The 12907-nt window shown below is 42.9% G+C and overlaps 1 protein-coding gene across 4 annotated transcripts in view; it reads right to left on the reverse strand.

Annotated features, from left to right (window-relative positions):
- Positions 1 to 12907, reverse strand: part of FYN (FYN proto-oncogene, Src family tyrosine kinase) — a 143884-nt gene that overhangs the window by 8884 nt on the left and 122093 nt on the right. For all 4 annotated transcript variants that reach the window (XM_027632995.1, XM_027632984.1, XM_027632990.1 and 1 more), the window contains 3 exons: positions 11943 to 12019; positions 11687 to 11840; positions 3225 to 3356 (listed from right to left, as the gene is read on the reverse strand). In XM_027632995.1, coding sequence (XP_027488796.1) covers positions 3225 to 3356; positions 11687 to 11840; positions 11943 to 12019 — 363 coding nt within the window. The remainder of the gene's footprint in view (positions 1 to 3224; positions 3357 to 11686; positions 11841 to 11942; positions 12020 to 12907) is intronic.

Here is a 12907-nt window from a genome sequence, read left to right on the forward strand (position 1 = left end):
GAAAATATGAATGCCTAGAAAGACTGTGGCAGTTGCTTATTTCAATCTGCTGCCTTGTGAAAAGAATAAGAAAGCATAAAACCCTCCACGTGAATTAGTTATCATAGTGGTCCATTATGACCACTGACAGTAAAACAGGCTTAGTTGAAACATGAACGTGAGGACACCTATCAGAAAGTTGGTCTTGCTTATGGGAGATATGGGGCGTGGGGCAAGGTTTGATTATGAACTCTAGCTTGATCTTCATCTCTGTTAGCAAAATCTTTACTGCTCATATATCTCACCACTGCTCCAGCCTCTCTTCCAAAATGGGGCATCAGGACAGGAACTACTTGGAAATCTTGGGGACAAAGCATGTTAAGTTTTGTTCTACCCATTCTGTTTCCCTCCTATAAACTGCCTGCTTTCTCCTTCTGTCCTCCTCATTATACTTCATCATCCTTCTACGCAAGTTTAAAACAATGCCTGATTCCAGGCACTGGAAGGCATAAGGTACAGTGACCTGGGGGCATGGGTACCACACCAGAACTAGGGTGTGTGCTATAAATAACCTCTCCAGGCACTAAGAGCTTGTCAAGTAAGAGAGCAATCCCTTTGTCTGAGGGCCTCTCCCTGCTCCCCCCCAGCCTGCTACAAGTTGTAAGCAGGAACATCAGGACAACATGCCCACATCTGTTTCAGAAACTGGATATTACAGCAGAGTGACAGTTCATGATCCTCTTTGTTTCAAGACTGATGCTTTTCAGAGCTCATAAATCCACACGCCTTGGGTGCCAAAGTGGCTGGCAGTGCCAACAGACTGCATTCTGTCACCTACAAGTTGTCTACTTGGGTGAAGATGCCTGAGTCTTGCTTCTCAGAGTGATTGAAATCTCATCTTTTCCTCCTTGTGCAAGCCATGCCACAATGGCAGAAAAAGTCCTGCGGGTGCATCTGAACCCTACTCCACGCCTCAGACAGGGACATGTATTCATGAAACTTTGTCCTTCCATGAGGTCCTTCCTCTTCCCAGCATGAAGCAGAAGATGGATGGTCCTTTCTATGTCAGGGAAGGATAGTCTTTTCTACAGACCTCAGGAGGCCTTTGTCACTTTGGGAAGTCTGAGCCCTCTTTTCAGCCCACATGCAAAACCAGAACCTTCTGAGAAGGCTTCAGTTCCCCTCCACTGTTGCCTCAATCCATAAAAGCTTTCCCAGTTAGGGTCTGGGGACTGAGACTGGATTGAAATCTGTAAAGACTTTGGAAATTCAAATGTAAAATAGAGGCTGCCCTTAGGTAAAACTGACAGAGGGGAGTGATGGTGGCCATGGGAATGGTTAAGGCCTCCCGGATGAGCAATGTGGGAGTCCCAGCAAGGAAGAATGGCCCTGGCATAGGGCACAGGCAGTGTGTAACCAAGGCAGTACATGACTGTCCAGAAAATTGCTGACTTTGTGATATGTAACACACAAAAAATTGCTTCCAGCTACTTCATGTCTTCCCAGTGCAGGTGGGGGAGAGTGAGCTGGAAGGACTTCTGGTGTGTGAGGGCTTTATGCAGTGAGGGATGAAGGGGGAGGACTGTGCTGAAAGAGGAGAGATGCCGCTGGTTGTCTTTGATGTGCTCAGACTGCCACATAATAAAACTGTCCAGAATTTCAGGACACAGCCCATGCCTGAGATTACTGTCATGACTCCCACAAGAAGTTATGTATTGCAAGCACTTAAATGCAGATCCAGTGGACTTTTTTCATTTAGGGAGGGAAAGAAACCTTTGTGAAGTGCAGACATCCAAAGCCAACACTGTGTTCAGCTACAAACTTGTGAGTAAACATGGGGCTTAAATTGTCATTTTCATGCGAAATGGTATTTTCCCTGCATGTGTGTGTGTGTCTGTTTGTGCTCATGCACGTGATAAGGCAGATGGTTAAGTCACTAAGCATCTTTGCCCCACCAATATGGAGCTCAGGGGAAAAAAATCACCTTAACTCTACAGAGGGACTCATCCCTCCTACAGAAACTGTTTTCTGTTACCTCATTCTGTGGTCTCAGTCACAGCTTTGCTAAGCTGCTCACTGTTAATCAAGCCAGAATTCACTTCTGATCATGAGATGTCTTTCAGTCCCCATATTCTCTACCCAAATATCAGCTACTGGCTGTTCGGTGCTAGCAAAGTTGACATTCCTAGTAAAAGTCTGGGACATTAGTTTTGCAGAGTTCAGGCTTCTGAAGTGGCATGAAATACCACAGGAAACAGAACTCCACCTTGATGCTTCTTCTGCTCAATTTGATATATGGAACTGACTGCTTAATCACAGCACAGGCCGGAACATTGAAACTGCTGTGGGGCACTTTCCATTAATTCACCTGCAGTGCACATGGCCATACAGTTGAGTATTTAGAGAATTATTTTTTTTATAAAAAGAATAAAAATGCAGCTATATACATCTTCAGATGCAGGGCATCCCCTGTTGTTAGTATCTGCGCAGATGAGAAAATGAAGGGATTGAATTCTTTTCTATGTAATGGATGGCTTTCACCTCACCCCTCTCCTTTTCACCTGAATGCCTACAATCTTCAGGGGGGCAACAGAATCAAAAGCTCTTTCTGTATAGGCAGATCCAATCACCCCCTCCTACAAATCTTAATCCATCGGATACTTGGCAGGGTTTCAACAAAGAGCCATGAGGCCTCCAGTTCCCTCATGCAGAGAATTTGGCCCTGCTGTGACCCTGCTATGAGCTCTGGCCTGCACACTGCGGAATTATTTTCTTTCCTTTCCATCCCTCTCAAAAGCAAGGATTGAAATTTAAGAGTTTATAAAAAAGAGATTTGGTAATACCAGATGTTTAGATCTTGTCATCAAACCTTGCAGAGAGCCAGACTGACAGAAGAAATGGGGTAAAGCCTCTCTGGGAGTTTAACTGTTGATATCTTAAAGCGAATGCAATGCTATGGAGAGCTATTTGCTCCAGAATATAGTAATTTTATGTTGCTTTCATTAGTTGTCTAGAAATTATATTAATTGAATTGAGAACAACTACAATATTAGAAATGAATATGTTGAATCGTCCCCTTGTCATTTTTATCATGACCATTGCACAGTAGTTTTCAGTTAGAGCTGTTTCCAAGCATACACAGAACCATCCTCATTTGAGCTCAGTGAATATAAACAAATGTTGCAGTTTAAGCATATGGCTCATTCCCATTCCTTTTCCCAAGTGAAGTAGGACTGTTTTCTTACCTGGGTATGGCACTCTCCCTTTTGTTACCAGCTCTGTCAGTAGGATCCCAAAAGACCATACATCTGACTTTATTGTGAACCTTCCATACAGTGCCGCTTCTGGCGCAGTCCATTTAATGGGGAATTTTGCACCTAACGAAAGAATACATGAGTCTTAACCAGAACACAGACAGAATCAAAGTACCAGTTCACAGGTGACTGTTGTGTTCTGCAACACGTGCAGGTAGAAAGAGTTGCAGGTAAGTGTTAACAAAAAGCTCCATGGAGTATGGTCAGAGAGGACAGGCAGGTGGAATGTGTAGGGCACAAGGAAAGACTAAGCAGGGAAAGGGTGGGTTTGTCCCACATCCCAAGAGAAGGCTAAGAAGACATTTTAATTCCAGTTTGAAATTTTATAAAATGAAAAAAAAACCCCAAGTAGTTTTAAAAACATTTAAGCCCAATATAATAGAAATTCTTTCTCCCAAAATGTTTTAAATTAACATTTCCCTGAGATACTTGCAAGTCAAACACAGTTAGCATGTATAAGCAGAAATGAGATATATTTGGAAATGTACCTCCTAGTTTCCCTGCTCAAGCTGAGCAAAATACAAACAGACAAACATGGTGAAAACATAAATTAAAACCAAACCTAATATTTCATTAGAAACATGCAAGGACTTAAAAATAATACTGCCATTCGAGTTGCTTGGAGTGCATGATGTTGAGGCACAACTTTGGCCTATGATTTATAACTTGACAAAGTACTTTAAGCTCCTGGCACTGAAAAGCCTGTAGTGCCTTAAATACGTGCAGTTCTAATGTGTTCATCCATCATCAGAGCTTGCAGAAGCCAGTTGCGGCAAGGATGGTAGAGATAACAAGTCTTTAAACACTGATTTATTTGCTTTTCCAATAATTTGCTGTTTTCTTAGGGAAAATATTTTCAGTATGACTTTAAAGAAAAGTCTTGTGGTAATAATTAACTCATAGTATGTACGAAAAAATATGCAGACATTTCCCCAGTGCCTGTATTAACATACAGGCAAAAGAGTTGCATTGCTTATTGCTGATCCCTAGTGACAAACACTCTTCAATTTGGAAACAGATTGACTTTGACTTCACACCATCCTCTCATAAAAGTTCCTGTAGCTTTCAGGAGGAGTGTGGAAAGTGTAACAACGTGGACAAATCACTCTCAGGGAGTGAATTTATGGCACTGTTTAGAGTTCCCTGCTAGTGCTGTTCTGCCATCACACCCAGTGCTCAATGTCCCATACCTTCAGCTATACAGCCCAATCTGTTGTGACTCAGAATGCAAAGTAAACATGGTAATTCTCATCTCCTTACTTAGTAAAACTCTGATGTGCTAAAATTTTTTCTGCTCTGCATATTAATGATCTTAAGAGACTATTACACAGAAACAAAAACATTTTTTTTTTCTAGGTAAAATTGCAATTGCTCAAGTAAGTCCCGCTAAATCAAAAGATGCAAGATAAAGTTTCAAATCTCGAATGCCTGAAGTCAGGAACTTAAGTCTAGTTAAGCATCAGCACATCAGTGATTAGATTCACAAAGGTGCTGGAGGAGTTTTGGATGCCTATCCACTTTTTAAATTCTGCCTCCTTTATAATTTCACTGGTTGGTATGTAGGCAGGAACTAAAATTTGGGTGCTTGGCTTTGGTCTCAATCTCCCTAATTTACACTTCTTCGTGTGACCAGTCTTGGTTTACTAGACTCAAAATTTGCAGAACTTCATCTTCCCTTAAAAATTGCCTTGGTTGTGACAGCAATAGCTGCCATCACTGGAACCTCTGTTCTGGAAGTTGGCCCTGCTTCATCAGCACCAGCAGCCACATGGGGTTGGCAACGCTGCTCCAGCCACCTGGGGCTCTATACCCCATGCTGATCCCTGGAAAAACTGCAAGCTGTGTGTAGCTGGTGGTCAGGTTCCCTAGGCCTGCAGTGCATGGTTTTAGACAGGCTTATGCAGGCAGCCCTGAATGTCCCTCTGCTCTCTCATACGTGCAGCTGAGATAGTACACACAACCCATGCCAGCTGAACAAAGGAATAGTTCCAGGCTGGCCAGGAGCCTGAAGCCTTGAACATCAGCTGGTGATGGCCAAGCGTGACGGTTTGCTTGTTCACGTTACATACATTTATTCAACAATTTTTCTTTCTTTAATCAGTTGTGTTTTTCTGAGAAACTTAGTCAAACCTGCTTTAATTCCCATGTGCTTCATATTTAGATCCAAAGGTAGTAACCACCTACAACTCATCTTTGGAGAAAAGAAATCTCTTCAGACTCTTTTGTGGCCAGTTTTCCCGGTATTTTTGCCTTCCTCATATACTGCCAGTGTGGCTCTAGGAAATAAGTATGTGGTGTGCTGAGGAACCATAGGAAGATGAGAAGCAAGGTAAGTCCCTGAGAAGAGGGGACTATTCCAGCACATCCCTTTTCCTGAGAGCTGGACCTCACTGGACTGTGATGAACATTGCTGGAGAAGACAAATGGTCTGTGCTGTGGATTTTTGAATGACAGGACAGCTATTCATTAGTTCTTTATGTTGCCCCTGCTGTGGATGATTCTCTGACTAAAACAACTAATATCAAAAATCACATGTTCTGCAGTTTGTGCAGTATTTCCTGATAGATGATAGATTTGAAGTGATAAATGGGGAGGAGAAAAAGGCAGGGTTGGTGGAGAGCTTGCTAGCAGAGCCCTGTCTCATGGTTTTCTGGCCCTGCAACACATGCTGGAAGCTAGATGGTCCAAGAGAGCCTGCAATCCAGTATGGCAGAGGCATCAGTAAGAGGAGAACAGAGACCAGTGAGGACATGCCAAACTGGTCATCCTCACGTACAGTGCATACACTGCCATAACACAAAGAGATCACATGCAGCTTGTGTGAGTGGGTGTGTTGTGTGTGTTTGTCTAACAGGGTTCCCCCCAGGGTGCTGCCTCCCATCCAATGTCTTGCACTGGAGACTGAGACAGTGCACTGCTATGAAAGCACAAAAATTCCCAAATGTGTTGGGCGCTGCTTCGAAGCCTCCTGATTGCTGTTGCTATAGGAAGTGTTCAAACAGACTAGACACTGTGCATGGCTCCTGACTGACACACAGTTTCCACGCTTACTCTCTTCCCAACGCACTGATTAAAAACCCCATCCCCTCCCTTTGCCCAGGCCTCAGCAGCTTATTAAACAAGATGACTTTGTGCTGAGAACAAATTACAGCATCAAATAAAATGTGTATTACTGGCAAGCATGTTAATAAATCTGATAAGCCAAATTGCCCCAGCTGACAAGGCAGCCCATCTCCTACTTTGAAGGCAGATTTTATATCATTAGGGGAGAGTTTTCTCTCTTTTTTTTTGCTGAAACCTGTTTTATTACAAACTAGCACATCAGTAACCCCATGTATAAAACCAAACTGCACACTGCATCCATCAGGTCAGGATAGCCTGTCTTTGCCCCAAAGCAAGGTACTAATCTGCAGCTTTTATCTCAGTCCTTTTTTTTTGCAATGTTTCAGCCTGGGGAAAGCCTTTTTTGGGTTTCTGCACTGCTTGCAACCACATGAAACCAAAGCTGCTGATACAATTTACTGTTAGGGCAGCCAGCCCTGCCTCCTGCCTCTGAGGATTTTTGTTAGGTTCAGCCCTGTTCTTGGGACCTCTGCCTGGCTCTGCCCAGGCATTCACACAGGTTATCTCCCAGGAGGATTTCCTTGGGAAAAATCAATCCATGGCCCTCCTTTAATTCTTTTCTGGCTACAAGTAGGCCATGTGATGAGAAGGAGTGGAGGGGGGCTGGGATGATTGAGTGACCTTGACATACAACTCTCAGCATGATTTCTTCTGAGGCAAGTGAAAATTCCTCAGAGCTTTGTTTTTCTTCAGATCTAAATCTTGATGAAGCAGAAACCTCTGAAATTCATGCCCTAGAGCCACTGCCAGCTTGATAATGATCCTGTTTCTGGAAATGCTACAAAGCTGCTACCTCTAGTACCTTAAAACCAAAGCCGATGCAGCACCCCAAGCTCTAACACCCCAAAACTCAAGGAGTTCTTGGGTTAGCTACCAGAAAATGCAGTGTGGCACTGAATTGCTTCTGGGGTTGGAAAGGGTAAGCTGCAAAAGGTAAAAATGAAGTGCTGAAGCAAGCATGAAACAGGAAACGAGTCAGCCCCAGTAGGCGATGATGAGTGCCGTGTGGGAGGGACCGTACAATTACATTTTTTGTTCTGTGAGAACGAACATGAAATTACAAGCCTGGCAAAACATCAGCGATGAGAAGCAGGCTCTGCAGGCGGACCCCTTCCCAGGAAGAGGGGGACAAGGGGCGGAACTGCAGGTCTAAACATCCCCCTCTCTCTCTGCCTGTATGCCCCCCTTCCTCTTGTCCTTCCTCTTGACCTGGCTGCGCTCCTTCTCACAGAGCAGATGGCAGCTCTGTAAGAGCATTATCAGTGACACCCTTCTCAGACCCAGGTGGCTGGCTGTTTAGAAGCAAGAGTCCTTTCTCCTGTCTGCTCCCGGGCTGGCCCAAGGAACGGCAGGTAAAGAGCAAGAACAAAGCCCTTGACAAAGCCCTGGACACTACAGCCTGCAGTACAGTCAGTCACAAACAAGATAGATCTGATTAGCTGGTGAACAAGTCCCTACTAAAGGACTGGAAAGAGCCCTTGGGGGGGGGGAAAAAAATCCCCGTTTATTTCTAGGAAATCAAAACAAGAAGCATCACCTGTTTTTAAGCAGGGCAAGAAGGAGGTATTTCTAAGTGTTAAGGAGGCAAAAATCATCTGAGAGTTTACAAACTTGTCTGGAAGGCATCAGAAAGATTCTTATTCTTTCATATGTGCTTGGAGTGGCACTACTGCAAGTGCTGCCAGTGTATGCAGTAGAAACATGGCCTGGAAAATAACTCTGCTCTTTTTTTTTATTAAGGAAATTTTAAATTTGTATCAGCTGCTACTGCTTAGAATAGTAACAACTCTAACCCAGCAACTCTGTGGAGCACTCAGCACTCTCCACAAAAATGCCATGTGCTTGGCTCCACATAGCTGTAAACCAGATCAGTAGAAGGGTAGCAGAACTGCATGGGAAATTCTGTGTTGAAAGTGATGGGAAGTTTCTCTTTGTCCTGTAGGATATCAGGAGTTTTAAGTCTTGTCTTAAAGGACTGACACAGCATTATCACCAGTGTAAGGAATAAGACTCAGTGCCTGACACTATGTGTGCGGGGAAGATGTTGCAACAGCCTCAGCCAAAAGAAGCAAGCCCCAGTGGTGCAGTCTGCAATACAGTCCATCAGTGTAGCCTTTGAAATGGGCGTCACATTAACAGGCATGTTTTTCCCCTTTGATTACTCACTTCCTCTAAAAGCAAGAGAAGCCAAATACTCATTACAAGCCAAGAACTTTTTTTTTTTGTATTATTTAATGGCAGTGTATAGCTGCTAGTCACACACTTTAAATCATTAGTGGCATGACCATCTCTTTCCTTCCTGACAATTGCTGAGAAATGGCAGTGCAGACAACGAACTACTTTTTATTTGCCTCTCATAAATCAGGAGCAGTCAGGCCTCCTTTGTTCAAACCAAAAAGAAAATAAACCAGACAGTAAAACATTACCACCAGGCTAAGTAATACCCACACAGGTTCAGGAATCCTGCACTCTAGCCTGCTGGGGCTTAAAGCATCCCCATCTGTTTCCTTTCAAAGTATTTAATCGAAGACAAAAGTGACAGTGGGGGAAGGGAGGGGGAGATCAAGTGAAGCTGGAGAAAACCACCTCTTCCCCACGCCAACAATGAGCTCTGTACTAACACACTTAAGCCAAGAGAAGGATGACTCCTGAGGAGAGAGTGACCAGAGACTTTAATCTTTGGATTTTGCAAGGAAAAACATTTCCTTTCTCCCACAGGAGCTGCCAGTCTGGAGCACTCCCCATCCCCCTCCCCTCTGCTGGCCAGGCTCTCCCGTGTCAAAATTCCCACTGAAGCAGTAGTCAGCTAGATAAACAGAGCAGTCCCCAGATGCATCTGCTTGGAGGCTGAAGTAATAGGTCATGGGAAACAAGCATAGGCAACCATTTCCTTCTGATACTGTGGTCTCCACCAAGCAATGCTCAAACTAAAGTTTAACTAAACACACCACAACTGAATTGCACTTGGACAAAAATAATCCAGTGCCACATTAAAACCCATGTTTCTTCCTCAATAAATTAAAGGTCTTAGGCTCACTTTGGCTGCCCAGCTGGCTTGAAAGCCAGGTTAATTGCAATAAAGTGTAATTGAGAATGTGCTACTTGGTCAGAAAAGCACCCCTTCCTAGAACAAGCTACCACTTAAGAAAAGGTCTAAAAGACATTAGTGAAAGTAGGAAAACCTTTCTACAGGAATGCTTGTGATTACAGATCTTTGAGTCTCTCTTTTAATGAATTCTGTAGCTCTGAAGGACTTCAGCCTGACCCTGAGGACATTGGAAGTAAGTATTGTGCATTGCCCTCAAGTATGGGAAGGATGGATGACCTCTTCATACTTGCAACCATGAGATGAAGCCAGGCAAACACAATTCAGATCTCCAGATCATCAGCAATGCATTTTAAAAGCCAAACTAATTGTCCCTTCTCAGACACTTTTTCCTCAATACAAGTGATTTCTGCCATGAAGGAAGGGCAGGAGATACCTATGGCTACACTCCCTCTCCTTGCCAGTCCTGGTGTTATGCTTTTCTGAGCTCAAAGTTTCCCCACCACAAATCCAGTAATTTCTGTTGTCTTAAAAATAGAAGCTTCTCCTCACTATCAGTCCAGCAGGTTTTCACAGCTTTTTTAAAATGTGAAGAGAGTGAAACTGTTCTGAGAGATTTAAACCAGGAGGCAAACAGGTCATCAGAGGATTTCCTAGGGATCAGGAGTCCGAAAAGATCTGGCCAGAAGTAGGTCACATACTTGTCTATGAAAACAAATAATTAATCATGTAAAACTATACACTGGGTGGTTTCCAAAGGGAACAAAAGACATGGCAGCAAACCAGACAGAAATGGAGATAATATAGGACACCATTTCAAAGCCATTTTGCAGACTGGATCTGTCTGCCTTGTTTAAGGAAAACTGTTCTTGTTTTACACAGGGGAAGAGCAAGCAGCCAGTTTTCTGTTTACCAGAGCCCCCAGACACTCTTATTTCTCTGGAGAGAATGATACAAGGCTATTTTTTTTCAAGCAAAAAGCAATTCCCACGCTCAGGCTGAAATCAATAGTGGTTAAGTCTCTGCATTAGTATCTGCCACAGGTACTTCAAGGACCCCATCAAAATAATCAGGCCTCACTGTCCAAATGCGAAGCAGGTAATTTTAGGGTGGATGCACCCTGTGGTCCACATCCCTGTGACTAGGTACTTCTGACAGCAGTTCAGAGGAGTGAGAACAGCATGAGAGCTGCTGCTGCTCCTAGGCCAAGGCAATGCTGGAAACTCTCTGGCTCCTTCTGTCAACACTTACAGAAAAAGTTACAGAAAGAGGTGAGCTCTTTTCTAAGAATTAATGGCAAGATCTATGCTGAAACAGAGACTTTGCTCAAGAGAAGAAACAACAGGAAGGAGTAAATGTAGGTAATGAAGTACTTAGCCAACCTCTGATTTCTGGTGACATACAACAAGGTTTAGTGGGACCCTCCTTGGTTTTGGCACTGAAATGGATGGAGTGCTGTTTACCAACACATATTGAGCAAACACTAACAAAGTCTTGCCAGCAGAAAGAGAACAAAAATGTAGCTCTACAGCTTGGACCAACATCTGACAGCTAAGCATGACTTGTAAAGAATGACTAACTACAAAGAGTCTGTGTCATGACACACATGCTTTTTAAAAAAAGCTACAAAACTCTTTGATACATTTTCATAGTGTATCAGTGGTTTTCTATGCCTAGCACTCTGTGGCACTGGAAAATGGCACTTCTATTAAAACAACGTTTTCAGTTCCCAAAGAAAACATAGTACTCTGAAAGGCAGCTCCATTGTATAGAGGCACAACTATTTGACCTGTTCGAAATAAAGAAAATAAGAATAGCACAGGAATAATTATAGTTGCTAGTAAATACTAGAAAGCACATTATAAAAGAAATAGCTTACATAGACTTTTCTGGATTACCCCATTCAGACTTTCAAGGCTGGTAAGTAAAGTATCCTCTTTGTTATGGCACCACGAGGATCTTCGTCTTTACTGTTACTTTACCAACTGTGCTCTCACCCATCATCTTTGTTTCATTTTTGTCAGTTTTTAAAGGGAAGACAACTAAATAAGACATTCTCTTTAGGACATGCATTCAGCAATGAACTTCTGGCCTAGGAGTTAATATGACCTCAAGATTTACCAAAAACAACCCCAAAACATATGAGAGAGCTTTTCAAAGCCATGTTCCATTCTTTCCCTGTCACAAGAATGACAGTCAGTGCTACATCTGCCATTGTTTTTACCTTGTCTGGCTGTATATTCATTGTCTTCAATCAGTCTTGCCAATCCGAAGTCGGCAATCTTGCATATTAGGCCGTTTCCCACCAGAATGTTTGCAGACCGCAGATCTCTGTGTATGTAATTCATTCTCTCTATGTAGGCCATTCCTGCAGCCACCTGTGAGAAGCATGAGACACAAGTGGTGCATTTAAAATGAACTCAGACACATACAGGGGCTACAAAACATACATCTCAGTGTTCAGTACTCTGAAGACAGACCTGGGCTGCCATGTCCACCAAATTCGGTAACTTCAAAGCTCTTCCTTCTCCATCTTTTAAGAAATCTAGCAAACTCCCTGCAAATGCAGAGTTGACACAATAGAAAGATGTTAGGAAAACAATGGCAACTCGTCAGGATGGAAGTGCAGCAATACATGCCATATTAAAGACAACAATGTTTCAAGTTTAAGGGACAGTTTAAAAAAAACCCACGATATCTTAGAATTCTATTACACTTGCTTTGCTCTTCTTTAAGGTTGTCTTGTATGTATTCTTTAAGGTTGTCTTGTACTATGCTACTAGTACAAGGAGAGTTGCAGGGAAAAGAAACAACATTGTTTTTAGTCTTCCTGACCATTATTGAGAGAGCTGGTCTTTCTTAACTTTTCCAGTGCTCTTTAAAACTACATACTTGCAGCTCGCTAAAGGCCTCAGCTAGCTGAAAAGCAGCAGCTCAGTTCCAAGCCACACAAGCTATGGAAAAAGTCATCCCAGCTCAATCAGCTCCAAATGAAAGGTCAGCCTGAAGCCTGATAAGCCCAAGGGGGATAGCATTAGCAAAGGCTATTTTTCCTTAGAAATGAGTAGTGCTCCTTCTCTAGGTAACCCAGAGCTAAACACAGCATGAATCATTAATTTTAGAAGACTGCTAGGAAGACAAAGCAGACATGAAACGAAAGTAACTTCAGCAAAAACAATAAGGACACAGCCTTCCTGTGCAAGGGAAAACAAGGAGGTACCCTGTCACTTTAAAGAAAATGCCTATAGCTTCTATCCCAATCTTGTATTCAAACAGAGAAGTGTGGCAGTCTTGCTTGATAAATTGTCAGCCTCAAGCTCAGATCCAAAGATATAAAATGTTACTGTACAAACTAGTAAAGTAAGCCAAAATAAACCATGTACTTCAGAAGGATTTTGAAAAGTCTTTTTTTTTTTTTAAAGGAAAAAGGCATATGTTTGTCTGA

This window comes from Corapipo altera, unplaced genomic scaffold (genome assembly GCF_003945725.1).
Source record: "Corapipo altera isolate COAL_440 unplaced genomic scaffold, ASM394572v1 2b, whole genome shotgun sequence".
Lineage (NCBI taxonomy): Eukaryota > Metazoa > Chordata > Aves > Passeriformes > Pipridae > Corapipo > Corapipo altera.